The sequence below is a fragment of the Thalassophryne amazonica genome, chromosome 19 (assembly GCF_902500255.1).
Source record: "Thalassophryne amazonica chromosome 19, fThaAma1.1, whole genome shotgun sequence".
Taxonomy (NCBI): domain Eukaryota; kingdom Metazoa; phylum Chordata; class Actinopteri; order Batrachoidiformes; family Batrachoididae; genus Thalassophryne; species Thalassophryne amazonica.
In genome coordinates this window covers 57,343,016-57,361,400 of record NC_047121.1, presented here as the reverse complement: position 1 = coordinate 57,361,400, position 18,385 = coordinate 57,343,016, and the positions used below count along the sequence as shown (strand labels likewise).

General features: G+C 43.2%; 1 protein-coding gene across 2 annotated transcripts in view; it reads left to right on the top strand.

Annotated features, from left to right (window-relative positions):
* The window catches only part of eif2ak4 (eukaryotic translation initiation factor 2 alpha kinase 4), a 39,266-nt gene that overhangs the window by 9,445 nt on the left and 11,436 nt on the right, over positions 1–18,385 (top strand). The window contains exons 9-34 of one of the 2 annotated variants that reach the window (XM_034195370.1): positions 902–1,440; positions 1,767–1,882; positions 3,136–3,290; positions 3,380–3,810; positions 4,830–4,902; positions 4,968–5,057; positions 5,143–5,265; positions 6,180–6,284; positions 6,406–6,469; positions 6,565–6,650; positions 6,763–6,864; positions 6,957–7,007; positions 7,087–7,323; positions 7,561–7,636; positions 7,821–7,942; positions 8,044–8,093; positions 9,091–9,259; positions 9,781–9,897; positions 9,981–10,046; positions 10,132–10,302; positions 11,427–11,561; positions 11,770–11,877; positions 13,601–13,729; positions 16,115–16,201; positions 16,344–16,456; positions 16,534–16,592. In XM_034195370.1, coding sequence (XP_034051261.1) covers positions 902–1,440; positions 1,767–1,882; positions 3,136–3,290; positions 3,380–3,810; positions 4,830–4,902; positions 4,968–5,057; positions 5,143–5,265; positions 6,180–6,284; positions 6,406–6,469; positions 6,565–6,650; positions 6,763–6,864; positions 6,957–7,007; positions 7,087–7,323; positions 7,561–7,636; positions 7,821–7,942; positions 8,044–8,093; positions 9,091–9,259; positions 9,781–9,897; positions 9,981–10,046; positions 10,132–10,302; positions 11,427–11,561; positions 11,770–11,877; positions 13,601–13,729; positions 16,115–16,201; positions 16,344–16,456; positions 16,534–16,592 — 3,574 coding nt within the window. The remainder of the gene's footprint in view (positions 1–901; positions 1,441–1,766; positions 1,883–3,135; positions 3,291–3,379; positions 3,811–4,829; positions 4,903–4,967; positions 5,058–5,142; positions 5,266–6,179; positions 6,285–6,405; positions 6,470–6,564; positions 6,651–6,762; positions 6,865–6,956; positions 7,008–7,086; positions 7,324–7,560; positions 7,637–7,820; positions 7,943–8,043; positions 8,094–9,090; positions 9,260–9,780; positions 9,898–9,980; positions 10,047–10,131; positions 10,303–11,426; positions 11,562–11,769; positions 11,878–13,600; positions 13,730–16,114; positions 16,202–16,343; positions 16,457–16,533; positions 16,593–18,385) is intronic. The other variant, XM_034195371.1, reaches the window with a different exon arrangement.

Genomic DNA, 18,385 nt, shown 5'->3' with positions numbered 1-18,385 from the left:
ATAAATAGAATAGTTTTGACTGTGCTGAATGTTTGGTTTGCAAAGTAAAAGTCAAACAAGGTCACTGTCCATTGGCGTCTATAACTTGTGACATATATTACCACATAACGTGACAAGAAACATGACACACGATGGTTTCACTAAAACTACTTAATTTCTTTTATTGAAACTAGAAAGTCATCAGTCTGTATTCTACTGGACCTTTGACCACCTTGTGTGTGTGTGGGGGGGGGTGCGCGCGCTTTAAGGGTTCAGTTTTTGGACCCCTGTTTTTATTCCACCTCACTTGCTGCTACCATCCACAGCCATGGAGCCATTGTTTCAGTAATACCCAGCTGCACCTGTCCTTCCTCTAGAAGTGTCTTTGGACAGTTTGCACAGACCTGTACCCAGCCCCCATAACCCTCTCTTTGCCCTACCACTTTGCCCTTTTAATTTATTTTGCACATTTGTGTCATGCCAGTCAGCTTGTTTCTTGTCATTCAGGAAAATCTTTAATAATTTACACTCAACGTTGTAACTACCGATCAAACCTGTAAAGAACCTGGTGCTATAAATGGCAACTGGTCCTCTTGTTCCACCTGCACACCGTTCCTCAGAGGGTGAATGACCCACTGAGCACCAAGTCTGAAGAAAGTCCACAGATAAAACACTTCCACGAGCACCGTTACACACAACACAGAGTTAAGGTCGAATGAAGAAAAAACACCTCAGAGAGGAGGTGATTGTAATTCAGACCCAGGATTTACAGATTTGGGTTTGTTTGTTTTCTTTTTGTTTATTTAGAGTCTGTGGTGCCATCGTGATGTTTTCTTTAACACTGATTACAACCTCAGTCCACCTGTTTTTAGGAGCAGTAAAATCCTGTTTAATGTAACGTTGCGTTTGATCTGCTCTGTAGATCCACGGGGCAGAGAGTGAGTTCAACTCCCTGCTGAGGCTGAAGCATCAGAACCTGGTGCACTACAAGGCACTGAGCTCCACAGAGAAGGACGACTGCCTGGTGGTCAACATGCTGGTGGAGCACGTGGCTGGGACCAACTTGAACCGAAGCCTCGCCAGCGGCACGCAGGTCTCTTTGGACAAACTGTGCCATTACGCGGCACAGTTACTGGCCGTTCTGGACTATCTGCACACCAACTCTGTGGTTCACAAACAGCTGGGGGCCTCCAGTGTGCTGCTGGACTCTGAGGGCAATGTTCGATTGACAGACTACAGCTTGTCGAAGAGATTAGCCGATATCTGCAAAGAAGACATCTTTGAGCAAGCTCATGTGCGCTTCTCTGAGGGTACAGCGATGCCGGTGAAAACGGGCAAAAAGGGGGATGTGTGGAGCCTGGGTCTGATGCTGCTGGGTCTGAGCCAAGGAAAAGAAGTGAAGGAGTATCCAGTGACAGTACCAACCAGCCTGCCTGCAGACTATCAGGACTTCCTCCATAAGTATGTGACTCTGTTTAAAGTCCCACCAAGTAAAGACCAAACAAAACCACCTTCACTTATCTCTAGTGTTTCTTGACTAAAGAATAACGGATATTACTTACTGAAATATTTATTTAATAAGTTCCCCCTTGGTTCAGATAAATATTTTGCTTTACAGATTTCATGTTAAACGTGTGTGTCGTGTTTTTGCTTTTGAATCAAGCTGAAACAGTTGCATCTATGCTTTTGCGGTCTAACTTTTTGTCTCTTGAACAGAACTCATTAGCGTGATGCTGATTTTTATTTGGAAGCCTGGGAGGTCAGCGTGACCTCTCTGTGTGTTACAGGTGTGTTTGCCTGAATGATGCCGAACGTTGGACAGCACAGCAGCTCTTGGATCACTCTTTCCTGAAACCTCCATCTCCAAAAATGCAACCACAGTACCAGGACGCCAGCCCAGAAGGTGATGTGCAAAACATTAGAAACGCCTTCATAAATAAGTGTCTGGTACAGCACCGTTGTCATTATTGTGGTGAGGATAATTGTCTCTTGATTGATTCCCGGATGGGATGGTGGACGCAGAGAGTAACAGGCTCAGCCTTGACATGCACTGTTGTGACACTGTATGTGGTTGCTGTGGGAAGCTTCTGCCCTTTCAGGATGTTGCTCTCTTTCCTCCCTCTTTGTCCTCTTCTCCTCTTCCAGTCCTGTCTGGCTCAGTGCTCCTCAGTGGGCTTGGTCCCTCACTTGTTCTTCCCAGGTCTTCCAGTCGATGAAGCAGTTCTTGAGGTTGTGCTTCACGTGGTTCTTGAAGTGTTTCTTCTGCCCACCTTTGGACCGTTTTCCTTCTCTCAGCTGGGAGTAGAATATCTGCTTGGGAAGTTAGCTGTCATCCGTCCTAATGACATGACCCGCCCACTGAATTTGGTTCTTGATGATGACACACTCTATGCTCTGTAGTTTGGCTTCAGCCAGGACACTGATGTTGGTACGGTAGTCTTCCCACCTGATGTGGCGGGTACCCCTCAGTCAGTGTTGGTGGAATCGCTTGAGAGTCTTCAGGTGGTGGTGGTAGTTGGTCCAGGTGTCATTCTTACAGCAGGGTTGGCATGACAACAGCTTTGTAGGTGAGAAGTTTTGTTTCATGTCGAAGGTCTGTGTTGCTGAAAACATGGGTGGGAAGCCGAGCGAAGGCAGTTCCTGCACACATGAGGGAGTGTTGGATCTCATCATCGAAGTTGCTGTTTGATGACTCGTGACCAACAGTAACCCCAACTAGTGGGGAAAAGGGCAAATATTGGAATGATTTTAGTGGTGGGTGATTTACTTTCATCTGAAAGATGAGGGACTCAAGAAACCTTCCCTAAGTTGGTCGGGTCTAATATGCGATATTTATGCCTCTTGCAGATCTCGTTTGAAGACAAAGTAGACTTTGATGAAGCTGAAGAAACTTATAATAATCTTGTTTGTTTCATAATCGAGACACTCTCCCTTTAAAGGTGTTATATTAGATATAAAATCATAGTCTTAGTCTTCAAAACTGAAGACCTCCTGTCAACGAATGTCAAAATGTCTTGAAGACCAACAAGTCCATTTCCTGTAGATGCTATGCTAACAGGCTGGAAAGGTTTCTTCTTCTGTGCTTCTTCTACATTGTGTTTTCTGGTTGTTTGGCGCACAGGGCCTAATAGTGACCTTTTTTTTGGCATTCCTCAGATTTAGCTGTGGACTTTGCTTCATCTGTCATTCCACGGAGCCATGCCCTCAACGCTCCTTTCAGCTCCGGGCTGCAGCGGCAGTTTTCACGCTACTTCAATGAGTTTGAAGAGCTGCAGCTTCTTGGAAAAGGAGCCTTTGGAGCTGTGATTAAGGTGCAGGATGGAATGTTTCCACACTTGTCTTGAGGGAGGTGACGTGTCGTGAATCCTTAATGACAGTGTTTCTTCCACTTGTCCTCCAGGTACAGAATAAACTTGATGGTTGCTACTATGCCGTGAAGCGCATCCAAGTCAATCCAACCAGCAAGCAGTTCCGAAGAATCAAAGGAGAGGTGACACTGCTGTCGCGTCTCAACCATGAGAACATTGTCCGCTACTATAATGCGTGGATCGAGCGGCACGAGTCGCCCTCCACAGGAGTGCTGAGCACCACGGACAGCTCTGAGCCGCACAGCACAGCTGACAAGCCGCCTGAGGGCGGCGCCCCTCTGCAGCGGCTCAATGAGCTCGGCCTCCCCGACAACGTGGAGGACAACGCACCGCCGCCAGCCCTGTCTAGCTCAGTGGAATGGTCCACGTCCAACGAGCGGTCCTCCAGTGCCAAGTGCACCAGGCACCATTCCAGCGAGGACGAGGATGACGATGAAGAGGATGTGTTTTGCGCGTCTTTTTTGTAAGAAGCTGCGTAGTTTATTGCTCATCACAGAGAATGAAGCAGCTGACATTTGAATCATACCCGAGCGTGTGTGCACACAAATGTCAAAGGTCACGTTGAGTCTTTATAGTGATGTCAGTCTTTGTGTGAATAAGTGCCGACACAAACTGGGTTAGCGAGTCATTAACTGGGCTAGCGTGCCTGAGAAGAATACGAGCGCCTTCGTTTCCATCTTCCATAAACACGGCTGTTTGCACATCCAGAGATTCAAACAAACAACTCGCCAGTGCATCCAAGTTTTAACATTTCAGCATGCTGAAGGAGAGCAGCGGAGCATCGTAATTGCTTCATTCGAAACAAAATCGTTGATTTATTTCAGTTCTTGTTCTAAGTGCCCGATGCACAGAGCACGATCCCTCCATCAAAACCACAATTTCTCATTAAACGGTAGTGTTATGTGACCCTTTGCTGCACCGTTAACTACATAAATATTAAAAACATGATTTATCAGACGACAGTCACACGGAAGATTTGATGAGAGTAAAATCAGTGGCTTAACCACAAACTGTAAACCAACGATAATCCTCACAACCAGCAAGTCAGGTTAACATTTGTCTGGAATTGGTTTATTTTAGAAATAAAACTCATATAAAAACTTACAGGTACAATTTTTTTTTCTCCATTGAGACAACAACAAAAAGCAGGAAAAAAAAACATTTTTATGAACCCGTCCTTTAATAAACAATCCACAACAAAATAATGAACACAAACAAACATACATGTATATGAACCAGTGTACATACATACAACTGCACACTGATTTACAAATGGTTGTCTGTAAACATTTTTAGAAACCTGAAGAGTTCTGGGAAACCAAACTGAACCAGTGAGAGAAAACTAAACTTAGAATCATACATAGAAGGACGTGATCAGAAACACGCCACGTCCTGTATGACATCTGTTTTTTTTCTCTGAAAATGATTTTGCTTTCTTTGGTGATTCTTTTGTAATGAACAGGTTTTTTTTATTCACTTTAGGCCATTGGACAGTGACTCCAGGAGTGACATCATCTTTGACAACGGTGATGAAAGCAATGAGCACCTCTCACAGGTTAGTTACCTCAGTGTGTTCCTATTCGTTAGAGTTTTCTACTACTCACCATCTTACCTTCTTAGGTGGAGCCAAGCAAAAGACCAGGGACCAACCCGAATGAGGCGAAGGACTCGGATCAGTCGCTCATCATTGCACATCATCTGTACATACAAGTAAGGCCAAGAGCACAGGCTTCCTGCTCCTTTTGTCACCACTAGAGGTCTCTGCTGGACATGAAATGCTTTGTGTTCCTGTCAGATGGAGTACTGTGAAAAAAGCACTTTAAGGGACACCATAGATAATGGCCTGCACCGGGACCACACTCGGTTATGGCGACTCTTCAGAGAGATACTGGATGGTCTCGCTTACATTCATGAACAGGTGTGTGAACATCGTGTCATTTTATAACCCTGCAGAATGGATATTGTAATTTGACCCAGAAATAATTTGTTTGTATGTAATTTGATTATGGCTTAAATTTATTTTGGATTGTTTTACCCCCAATCAGCCTTTTTAAAACTGCTTTAAATTCACCTTCCGTGAGTGTTACACAGGATAAAACTTGTTACCTTTCAGTAACATTGCCTCCATCTGGGTGGGTCCATATAACACAAATTAGATTCCTCTGTTGGGTATCTGGGCTTACACTCCTGGACAGGGTGAGGGGCTTGACTATCCGGGAAGGACTCTGAGCAGAACCGCTGCTCGTTCGCATCAAAAAGGAACAAGCTGAGGTGGTTCGGTCATTTGGTGAGGATGCCCCCTGGTGGTTTCTCTAAGGAGATCTTCCAGGCACATCCATCTGGGCGGAGACCCCGGGGAAGACCCAGGACACGCTGGGGGGATTATATTTTCCAGCTGGCTTGGGAACACGTTGGGATCCCCCTGGAAGACTTGGATGACTTGGCTGAGGACAGGGAAGTGTGGGAGGAGCTGGCAGAAACTGATGAAATGTTTTATCATTTTTGTTTGTATCTCTGGTGATTTGACCTGTCTGAAAGGAGACCACGCCCCCTCACTGATAAGTTCACCGATTATCTTTGAAAAGATTCTAATGGGAGTCACCTGGATCTGAGAGATGGAAAAACTTATTTCCACAAAGTGAAGTAGAAGTTAGATAAAGACCTCAAAAAGGAATCAACTCTTCCTCTGGTCCAACAATCCTTCATCCGCAAAACTTCAGAAAATTTCTTAGAGTACTTGAGATTTTTTTTTAATACACACAGAGATGATGGTAACTGTCACTTCTGCCCTCTGCTGTGATTGATCATGTCTTTTTATCGTTATGCCATTAGGGGATGATTCACAGGGACTTGAAACCGGTCAACATCTTCCTCGACTCACAGGACCATGTGAAGATCGGAGACTTCGGCCTGGCTACAGACCATCCTGCCAACATGGTATGAATCACTTTCAGCCCCCCCCTCCATCAGAGGCACATGTTGAGTGAGCTAGATCAGTCCTCTGGACACTCTTGTTTAGTCCCCACCCTGGTTCACCATGAATGTCTGTGTCTGTCAGGCGGCCGGTAATCTTGACATGGATGAGTGCGGCTCATCAGCGCTGCCCAAACCCGACCCCACAGGTGCAAAGACACTGAACGTTTGTGACGTGGCACCAGCTGGTTTGTGTTGTCTGATGATGATGATAATAACGCTGTTTTCTGACACTTTGTGTCAGTTTCAGGGAACATGACTGGTATGGTTGGCACCGCCCTCTACGTCAGTCCAGAAGTTCAAGGAAACACCAAAGCCACCTACAACCAGGTAAAAGGTCAAACTGACAGTTCTGCTCTGATACACTTTATGCATTCAGCTTCACGGTACACTTCCTGTTTTACCTCATTGGATTTTTTTTTTACCCTCTCTGTGCCATCAGAAAGTTGACCTTTTTAGCCTGGGGATCATCCTCTTTGAGATGTCCTACCGGCCCATGACCACCGGGGCCGAGCGCATCTTTGTCCTCAGTCAGCTACGTGCGGTATGTCTCAGCTCCAACCTGATGGACAGTCTGCAAGTATCTACTGTCTGGACTTTTCAAGCTGGTTTGGTTCTCACCTCTTGTGTTTTCAGGAGCTGATCAGGTTCCCAGAGGACTTTAATGAATGTGCTACAGAAACACAGGTGAAGACCTTGGATCTGGTTATTTTGTGTTTTTATATATGGAACAGTCATGTGACCTTAGTCTATTGCTGCCCGTCAGAGGAAAGTTATCGAGTGGCTGTTGAACCATGACCCAGCCTTCCGGCCCTCGGCCCAGGAGCTGCTGAAGAGTAACCTGCTTCCTCCACCGCAGATGGAGGAGTCGGAGCTCCACGAGGTGCTGCAGCACACCATGGCGAATATTAACGGCAAGGCGTACCGCACCATGGTGAGCCAGCTGTTTGCCCAGAATACCTCGCCCGTCATGGATTATGCCTTCGATATCGACCTGCACAAGGTACAGTGACAGCACGAGACCCGAGGCTGCCGGGCCTGAAGTGTTCACAAAGTACATTATAAATGAGAATTAAAGCATTTTAAAGTGACAACACAGCAAAGACCTTTATTCTGAAAGTGAGCATTGTGGTGGTTGGAGAATATTTGTAAATTAACAGCACTTAGCAAAAGTTTGTTGTTTGCTAAAGTTTTGCTAAAAGTGCTAAAAGGGCTTTTTTTTTTTTTTTTATTCTCTCAGGTCAGCTTCAGTTTCACTGCTGCCACATTGCAGCAGCACGTCCATGAAACCATCAGCAGAATCTTCAAGAAGCACGGTGAGTGTGTGTGCTGCTTGTTGGAGTGGGAACCTGACGTTGTTCACCACTAGCTAACTGCAGGAATCCCGCCGCATTGCAGTGAGGACAGTGTAGCTCTTAACGGTGGATCGGTGGTGGTGGCATTACGTTGTGCACACGTTACGTTGTGCACACGTTGTAGTCATGCAGTGTTTGCATTCAGGTGCGGTGCGCCTCCAGACTCCTCTGCTGCTCCCCAGAAACAAAAAGTTGTATGACGGCAGTGAGCTGGCATGTTTTATGGACCACAGCGGAATGTTGATGATGCTGCCTTACGACCTTCGTGTGAGTGACATATACGCACACAGTTCAATTGCAGCTTTCTTTTTATCAACTTCACTGTTTCTGCAGGTTGATTTCATGTCTGCTTTATCTTTTCAATTTAGATTTCCTTTGCAAGATTCGTGGCGCGCAACAATATAACCAGTCTGAAGAGGTAAAGTGGACAAACTCAGCATGTTTGAGCTACAAATCCTCTCACTTTTCAGGCATCTGTGCATGTTTTAGATAACGCTTCTAGTCCTGAGGCTGGCAGTAACAAATCATTAATACCTCTACCAGCCAAAAGGAAGGCCGTATTAATCCCCCTCAGTGACATCATAAAGGGAGAATGGTGTAGAATGAGATCAAATTAAACTTCACAAAGTTAAGTTAAAAGAAAAACTTGGGATCATCTGTGACCACACACATGTTTTTCAGCTCTTCTGTGGTATTGTGGTGAAATTGCCACAAAACCAGTCACATCATACCTGTTTTGTCCTTTAGCACAAATTATAATGATCACATCATGAATCTGATCTTTTCTGAATGGCTGTCTGATAATTTTGCTCAGTATGTGAACGCATCACCAGGAAGTCTCACATTACTTGAACCATATGGGGCGGAGTCGTCTGGAGACATCTCCACTTCGTGTGTGTGCGTCTGTGTGTCCTGCGGTCTGCCTGATATCATGATGAAGACTTTGTGTTTCAAGGTAAAACTTGGTTCACAAAGTCATCTCACTAAATCCTTTGGGCATCTTTCTCAATGGAGGTGTTTCAGAGACTGAAAATTAGTTCATGCAGGAACTCCATGAGATCTTCATGGGTTGTCTGTAGACTTTACTGAGGTTTAGGTGATGCTGGTTAGGGTCATTGTTGTCCTTATTCATACTTTTAGTGTTTTAGAAAATTTTTCACTGCAAAAACTGAAATTTTGGGAACTAATTATGATGAATAATTACATTTGTATAGTCAAATTATTAATTGACATGGCCACTTTATTAAGTACACCTGGAGCTGCAAATATTCCATTAGCCAGTCATGTGACTTACTCTGAAAGACTTTCGACAAATCAGTCCAGTGAAAAAAAACAGGAAAAGAAATATGACATGTGCAGAAGAATCTTTAGCTTTGAGCTCCTGTGATTTTTTTCTGTCTCGCCTCTTCATCCAGGTACAGCATCGACCGTGTGTTCCGACCCAGGAAGCCGCATCGCACTCACCCGAGGGAGCTTGTGGAGTGTGCTTTTGACATCATCACGCCTGTCGGCAGTAGCCTTCTCCCCGACGCCGAGACCATCTACACTGTCTCCGAAATAATCCAGGAGTTTTCTGCTCTGCAGGTTCTGCCTCTGAATTCAATCATAATCTCTCACCTGATTTTACACGCATCGCCGCGGTTCTCCTTCAGGCGCCGCAGTTCTCCTGCAGGCTTAAGACTAAGACTTTTGAGATTTCTGCTCCTCTGGCTGATGATATTCATGAGTGTTGGTAGTCCTCCTGGTGTTTGCCAGAATGCTTGAAATGATGGCGGTGGATGTGAGCGGTAATACGTTTTTCCACTGGTGTCGCGCTGTTTGCGTGAAGGTGATGTTTTGAAATGGGGAACTGAAGTTTCCTTTTGTTTATCTGATGTTTGAATAGTTTTTTGTTCCATTTTCGCTCACATTCCCCATATTCCGAAGCATGCATCAGCTACACATATTTACAATGTGTGCAGCTCGGCCTTCTTCCTGTTATTCTGCCGTTTCCTGATCACATGTCCCTATGCTGTGTCACATGACCTCCGTGAACCTAGACCCAGTCCTCTGCTTCAGTTCTCATAGTTTGTATTTCTGATCCAACTGTGCGTTTGTGTCTGCAGGAAAGGAACTATAACATTTATCTGAACCACACCAGCCTGTTGAAGGCCATCCTGCTGCACAGTGGTGTCCCGGAGGACAAGCTCAGCCAGGCGTCAAACGTCCTCTGTGATGCCATGGTCGGTCACACGTGTATCGCAGATGTGGTCCGCATCCTGTAATGTTCCCTTCTTACACATTTTCCTTTCTGATGTTAACCCAGAGTGAAAAGCTGACCAGACGTGAGGTGGAGGCAAAGTTCTGCAACTTCTCACTGTCGACCAACAGCGTATGTGATGTCCTGTTAAAATAATCCATCCTGCAGCGGGACACATTTCCTCATTGGCCTCATGCACTGTTTCTTCTCTGTCCAGCTGCATATGCTGTACAAGTACATTGAACAGAAGGGTGAACTGCAGGATCTGGTGCCGCTGCTGACATCACTTACCAAACAGAAGACTGCCGTCACCCAGCTGGCAAAGCAGGGCCTCAAGGACCTGGAGGAGGTCACGGTGCTGCTGCGCACACTGGGAGTGAAGCTGCAGGTGATCTGAGAAGATGGTGCACACTTAAGTCCACTTTCTAAAGAGCAATGCTGTAGATCCTCAGTCACCCAGTCACCTCCTCTGTGTGAAACCTGGCACAGTGGAGACTCTGTTACAAGTCTCCTGGAGAATGATGCTGCTGTTCAGGTCCACAGGAATAAATTGAGATTTTGAGGAATATCTGAGCATTTCCAGGCTGTTCCAACCCTTAATCTCTATTCTTTTCACTTACATCACTGAGACAGATCTAGAGTCTGTTAAAGTATTAACCACTGTAGAACGTTCTGCATTGGTTCCTGTTGGAGCAAGTCTTTGGGCCTCTCATTGACATTAAACAAAATTCTGTTGTAGCACATGTTCTTAAGGTGGTCTGTCCATCACTTGTGTGGTCTTCCTAGTATTCTATTTCCACAGATGTGTCCAGCGATGGAAATTTTTGAGCTATCAGTTGTAGGCCATAGAAAAAGATTGTGAATTTATATATTTTCTTTTTTCTGGAATCAAGTCCAGGTCCAGGCTTTTCCTAATGTGGTTGTTTTCCATGCTGGTTTTTCTGCTTCCTCCCAGTATACCTCTGAGTCATTTCAATTGTGTTGAACTGGTTTTTGGCTCTTGGAGTGTTTCTGCTCCATAAAGTACAGTAGAGAGTATTGATGTCTTGGCCTTGTTGCGGATGTTGCTTTAAGCTGTTCACAGGCATAGTCTTCGAGATTGCTGGTGATGGTCTCCTGGCTGAGGACAACAACTTGGACTTTGGTCTGTGATAGTCCTTACTGATAGTCCTTGCCTTGATTCGATTTTCTTGTGATCTGGTACTATATAAATATAATTATAAGTGAATAGTATATTGATGTGTATGTCTGTGTGTCAACATGTAGTAGTGAATTTGTATTTATGTAAATATGACTGATTAGAATTGTTGGACTTGTACTAGCAGGGGTGGGCGCTAATAAGCTTTGCTTCAGCCCACACCCTTTCGGACTCACTAGTTTTGTCTGTGTTTGTGGAATTGTTCATTTTTTTCTATTTGAATATTTTGTCCAGTAAAACAGATGTGGGTAAAAAAACAAAACAAAATAAAAGTTTAATGTAGGTTGAAAGTTGACTTGATGTTTGCTTTTTAGGTGGTGGTGAATTTAGGTTTGGTCTACAAGGTGCAGCACCACTGTGGGGTCATCTTCCAGTTTGTGGCCTTCATTAGGAAGCATAAAAAAATAGTACCTGACATCGTGGCTGCAGGAGGGCGCTATGATCACTTGGTAAGTTTCAGAGTGAAGATAACTCGATTTGTTCGACAATCTGACTGGAAGCTCTGAATGAGTACTTGGATCTAGTGAAAGGTCCTCGGTTACCATTTCTTCCACACGTAGATGAACCATATTCATGCTTCCACATGCTGCATGATGGGTAATGCGGTCTGCCTTTTAGACACATCTGTGACTGTAGCGCTAATATCTCTGCTGATAGATCCTCGAGTTCCGGGGACCAGCTTCCTCAGCTCCTGTCCCGGCTGCAGTTGGGGCCAGTGTGGCGTTGGATAAAGTCTGTGCTGCCATGTCCAATATGGAGGAGCCGGTGAGACATTCATTATTATAAGAGGGGCATTCATATTTAATAAGGCAGATTTTTAGAAACGCGTTAATAACTGCGATTAGGTCTTGTCCTGCCGCTTGGAGGTTATTTTTGGACGCTTAATTTTCTCTTCTCAGAATGTGAAATGAAGTGTCAAAGTTCAGGTTCATTACAGCACCAAAAAAAGATATTTTAATATAGTTTAAAATGTAGTGAACCCTGTGAGTGTTTAGCAGCTCAAAGTCATGATCACCAGGAAAAAATCCATATGAGGCTCAAAAGCTGCAGTAGTCTTTATTTCAGGAAGCCGTTAAGAATCTGATAAACCTGCTATACGTATTTCATTACAGCAGTATTTAAATAACTCATGTGAGCTTCATGAATTTTACAAACGCGTCAAAGTATGATTCTGTTGGGCAATTTTCAGTCTTGCAGGAAGCAGGAGTTAGAAAACTGTGATCACATTATCTTTGTGGGATCTGCTAAGACCCTTGGTGTTTTTATATACAGCTCTTTTAAATTCGAGAAGCAGATCAACACAGTGGTCAAAACAAGCTTCTTCCAGCTTAGACTTTTAAGTAAAATCAAGCGTTACCTGCCCTCAAAACAGCTGGAACAGGTTGTGCACACCTTGATCACGTCTCGTTTAGGCTACTGCAATTCTCTGTATGTTGGTCTTAATCAGTCGTCTCTGCATCGCCTCCAGATGGTGCAAAATGCAGCTGCACGTCTGCTCACTGGAGCCAAACGGCACCAACACATTTCTCCTGTTTTATCGTCACTGCACTGGTTACCTGTTGCTTTTAGAATTGATTTTAAGATTTTGTTGCTTGTTTTTAAATCAATTCACGGTCAAGCCCCATTCTATTTATCTGATATGATGTCATAGCACACTCCAGGAAGAGCCCTCCGCTCCGTGGACCAGAGTTTACTGGTCTGTCCCAGGTCTAAGCTGAAGACTAGGGGAGACAGAGCCTTTGCTGTTGCGGGGCCCAAGCTCTGGAACTCTCTGCCATTAAATGTCCGACTGGCTCCTTCAATTGACTCTTTTAAGACTCTTTTAAAGACACATCTTTTTGCACTGGCTTTTACCACAAGATGAGCTGAATACTGCCACATCTTTTATTGTTTTGTTGATTTATTTTGTTCTTGTATTTAACTAAATATAATTTTAATTCCTTTTATTGTACAGCGCTTTGGGGCAGTGTTGACTGTTTGTAAATGTGCTTTATAAATAAACCTGACCTTGACCTTTACAAGCCCGTCAAGATAAAACGAGGTTTAAAAAGAAGTTCAAACCAAGCGCCTTCGTTATTAGATGAATTGTTTATCACGAAGCAGAAATGGAACAAATAGTACACTATTCAGAAATAAAGTGATTTGGACCTGGTCAAACTTCTCAAAAAAAGTGATTTATGGATTTCATTGCATCTGGAAAGTATTCACAGTACTTCACTTTTTCACCACATTTTGTTATGTTACGGCATTATCCCGAAATGGAGTAAATTCTTTTTTTTCCATCAGAATTCTTCTACAACACCTCATAATGACAACATGGGAATTTTTTTCTTAAATTGTTGCATATTCATAAAAGAAAAAAAATAAACAACAAAAACCCTAAGAAATCACATATGAAAGTGGTCAATCAATGTTTTTTGTTTGTACTAAATGTTTAATCAGTAAATCTGGTGGCTCCTGCTGTTTTTATTTTATATTTTTGTCTCAGCCATTGGTGAGCTGCTGCGACGTGCTTGTGGCTCCAGTGGGTCATTCTTCAATGTCCAGAACCATCAGTGTTATCCAGAAGCTGTGGAGCAGTGGTGTCTCTGCAGACATCGCCTACGACGTGTCACAGGTCAGCGTCTTGCACGATGGACACCACACTTAATGACACAAGTCAGGTCCATAAGTATTTAAAATAATCCTCATATTTAGTTTATCTAGTTAATTACGGGCTCAGAAAACAGACTGTTTAAAAAATGACTCTAATTTCTAAAGGTATAATCTTATATTAGTAAGATTATATTTTTGTTTAAATTAAAGGTGAAAATCGACAAGAACATCCTGATTGTTTGATTTTAATCTGTACAGAGGTACTGCCCACATACCTATGGACCTTTGCTTTGAAGTGTTTGTGAGCAGGATTACTCAGATGTCAGTAAGAACTTAACGTAGTCAGTTACGGTGACCTCGGCGTCGATTTCATGTTCACAGTGAGCTATTAAAGAGATTGTCATTGTCACTCTTGTTAGCGCGATATCTCAAGAACCAGTTGACCAATTTATTTCAGATTTGGTAAAAAGGGTGTAGTTGGGCGATCCCTGACACCATTTAATTACCGTGACCTTGGGGTCAATTTCAAGGCCACAGTGAGATATTCTAGATATTGTCATTGCCGCCTTTCTTAGCACAATATTTGAAGAACCAGTTGACCACTTTTTCATTCATATTTAGCATTAAGCATGTACTTGGGTGATCCCCCAACACCAGTCAATTACTGTGAGTTTGGGGTCAATTTCAAGGTTACAGTGTGATATTCAATATATTGTCATTGCCATCCTTGTTAGTGAAATAACTCAAGAAACAGTTGTCCAATTTCATTCATATTTAGCATAAGCGTGGACCTGGGTGATCCTCCGACATTTTGTAATACTGATTTTTGGGGTCCAGGCGGATATGTCATCTCCTGATGACTCTTGATCACATCCTTTAGTTGTGCTTGTCAGTAGAAATTCTGCCCTTCCTGGACAGTTTTGTATGTTAAAACTCAAGAACTATAAAACTGAAGATCCAAATATTTATACCTTAATAATGGGAGGTCAGAACTCTGCGTGCCAAAAAAATCATGCATTCCTGACATTTAGAAATGCCTTTTTTTTCCCCCGTATTTCAGCTTTCGAGTAGGAGATGTACCAGATGCCCAGAAGTGATGACATTGCCCACTAGATAGCGATAAAAGCTGTTCAAATGTGCAATGAGATCTTGACTGTTTATTCATTTGAGAAGTGAATCTTCTTACAGTTGTGTCCCTGCACTTATGGGCAACTTACTCCTTTCTTATTTATATCTCTTTCATTTGCAAAAATGTAGTTAAACAAAAAGATTATCTCAGGCAGAGACTGGGGCCAGTGAACGAGCGTTACTCGCTGCACATTCCCGCCTCAGTGCACGCTGGTCTCCTTCCAAGTAAAACTCTCTGCCAGCACAGAAAAGTGTTTGCGGCTCAGAGTGTTTCCATAGCATGCGCCTCCAGGGTTTTTTTTTTTTTTTTTTTTTTAAAGCCTCAGTGGTGGTTTTGTCCTCGTGCTCATAGAAACCACATCAGCCACAGTGTGAAGAGGGAAACTCAGCCACTCAGATTCCTTAATTGCAGACGCTCCCTGGTTTTCTTTCACGTCCACTCAAACAAGAAGCTTCACTTCCTGCCTCTCTGTCTGCTGTGTCATAAAACAGTGGCCTCCAAAGAGGTTCCAAGAACATCCAAAAGGGTGCAGGTTTTCTTTGCCACCAATGAGTCCAGCAGCTGCTTTCGATGGGATGACTTTGCCAGTGCTTTTACCGTACTTTTCTGTTGTTTTCTGTAGGTGACTAGAAAGAAGGGGAGTGGGCTGGATGTCCGACAGTCTAAAACCCTGCTGGAGAGCATTTAGCGTTTATAAAGTTCTCCTTTACTAAAGTGTAAATGGATCCAGAAACTAACTGATTTATAAGATGACTACTTTCCCTTCACGTAGTAACCACGTCAAACATGTTCGTGGCAGTCCTGTAAACAAGGCGGGTTTAATCGGCACATGGGCGCGTAAAGAGATGGCGTCCTCAGTACTGCTGGGAATTGTTAGCATATGCAGATTGAAGTCCAATAACTCAGTGTCAAATGTAACACTAACGCCTCCTGATGTTTGCTAAAGCTAAACATAACTCGGCCAAGCCTGTAACAGCCAAAATGAAGGTACTTCAGTACGACCACTCGCTCTACTAGCATAAACCTGCTCGATAGGAAGGGTGTGTGTGTGTTGCTGCATACATAGTTTCATATGATCTTTAAAGTAAGATGACATCCAGGTCTCCACAGGGGGTCCTCACCGTGGCTACGAAGCTGGCTTAGTCCAGTTCCAACAGTGTCTCCACAGGTTTTCTTGCTTGTTGAGGTTGACATGAGTAAATCTGCTCAGCTCATCACAGGTTACATCGTCCCAGGAACCTGAGACTTACTCATGGTTTTGTTGTTGTGTGTTCACAGTCTCAGGAGACTTTGCTGGATCATTGCAGGCTGGCTGGGATCACGTGTCTGGCCATGGTCTCTGATAAGGAGGGCAACTATGTGAAGGTAAAGCAGCTTTTGTCCCACATGTCCGTGAGTTTATCTGCAGCACGGCTTGGCTGAGGAGGCACCGTCGTCTCTGTCGGTTGGATCGTGTGAGCAGGAGGCTTCCTAACTACAGCACATGTGAAAGTCATTTTGTCCTCAGGTCAAGTCCTTTGAGAAGGACCGACAGTCTGAGAAGCGAATCCTAGAGTCAGACTTAGTGGACCACGTCATCCAAAAATGCCGGACCAAATTCTGTGAAGAAAGAAATATCAGGTAAAGATGTTTTGTTCTGCTGTGATGCTGTTCAGTGAAAGAGACGTGATCGTGTCCTTGTCCTTGTTTGTCCACAGAGAAATCTCTGAAAGCATGACTCTACAGAACCCCAAAGGATTGCAGCTCAACAGTGCAGGTACCTTGTTCAAGTCCCTCCTGACCGCCATAGCAAGGTCAGACTGTGTCAGCGCCGAGGTTCTGGTCCTTTTGACTGTAATTTGAGTGGATCTGCTTCAGGATGCAAGTGTTCAACTGATTTGTGAGAGTTCAAATTTGTGGCGACGTCAAATCTCAAGCTATCGTGATTCTTCCATCCAAAATGGTAGCATTCCTGTTCGCTAGCCATGCTAATGCTGCACTCACATGTTGGCAGAGTAGACCGGATGTTCTGTCTTTGTCAGTGAGAGAATAACGGTAAATTCTGCCACCACTGGCTGTGAGGAGCTCATTATACACACACACACACATATGTATATATATATATATGTATAAAGGTATATAGGTTAGGTGATCCGTGATCTTATATACAGGGTTGGGAGGGTTACTTTAAAAATGTATTCCGATACAGTTACTAGTTACCTGTTGAAAAAATGTAATCAGTAACGTAATCCAAGTACCATAATATTAAAGTAATGTAATTTGATTACTTTCAGTTACTTCTGGATTACTCCAACATCAAATATGCTAATACAGACAAAAGAAAATAAATAGAAATAGTCTTGACTACATAGTACAGTTTATTAAGCAAAAATAAAACTTTCTTTTACATGGCATGCTCTGTTTTATTTCACATTATGAATTAAGAGCGCCACAATATTGGTTTAAACACACCCAGTGTTCACCTACTAAATTTTCAACAAAAAATGCCAAACAAATGAAGGATAATGAAAACTCAGGTGTGTGCGGATGAATTTGTAGTTAAAAGTGGCTCGCAGAACAATATACAAAACAAAAAAAACTTCTGCTACTTGTTCAGTAAATTTGCACCATGTTTAACATATCAGTCCACTTATAGAACTTTCAAAATAAGAACAGCAGCATAATGAAAACCATTAAGTAAATACTGTCAGTAAGGAGGCGTGATCGCCATTTTAATTCCGGGCAAGTTAGTGATTTGCGTGCATAGAACTTCAAGAAACAGGTGGAATATGCTGGAAAGCTGCGCATGTTGGCAAAGCCACAAACAGAGGAACAAGGGAGACAATATTTCCTTCCATAAATAAGTGGGTTTGGTTCTTTTTGTCACTTTGTCCGTGATATTTGGATGATAAACAGCCTTATGTTTCCTGTTGTGTCGCCCGATGACACGGACCATTAACTTTTCACTTATGTCTAGTTGATATTTTCCACTGCTAGACCAATGTCTAGTTAAAATACTTGTCATTAGTGATTGAAATTGTTTGACAAGACTGGGGATTTTTTTTTTTTTAATTTGCACCTTAAAATAATGAGATTATAATGACTCGCGCTGTGCCGCTCACAGTCACACCCACACATAGAGATGTGTACCCACACCACTGACTTCATGAATGAAACTCTGTCAGTAAAGGATAATTGTATAAAAATATAATATGTGTGTGTGTGTGTGTGTGTATGTGTATGTATATATATATATATATATATATATATATATATATATATATACACGAGGTCTGTAAGAAAAGTATCGTACCTTTTTATTTTTTCAAAAACTATATGGATTTGATTCATATGTTTTTACGTCAGCCAAGCTTGAACCTTCGTGCGCATGCCTGAGTTTTTCCACGCCTGTGGTTGCATCATTCGCCTGTGGGCAGGCTTTGAGTGAGCACTGCTCCACCCCTCTCATCATTGTTTCATTGCGAGGAAATGGCAGAATGATTTGGGCTTTTTTTCCATCAGAATTTTTTCAGAAACTGTTAGAGACAGGCAGCTGGAAACCATTTGAAA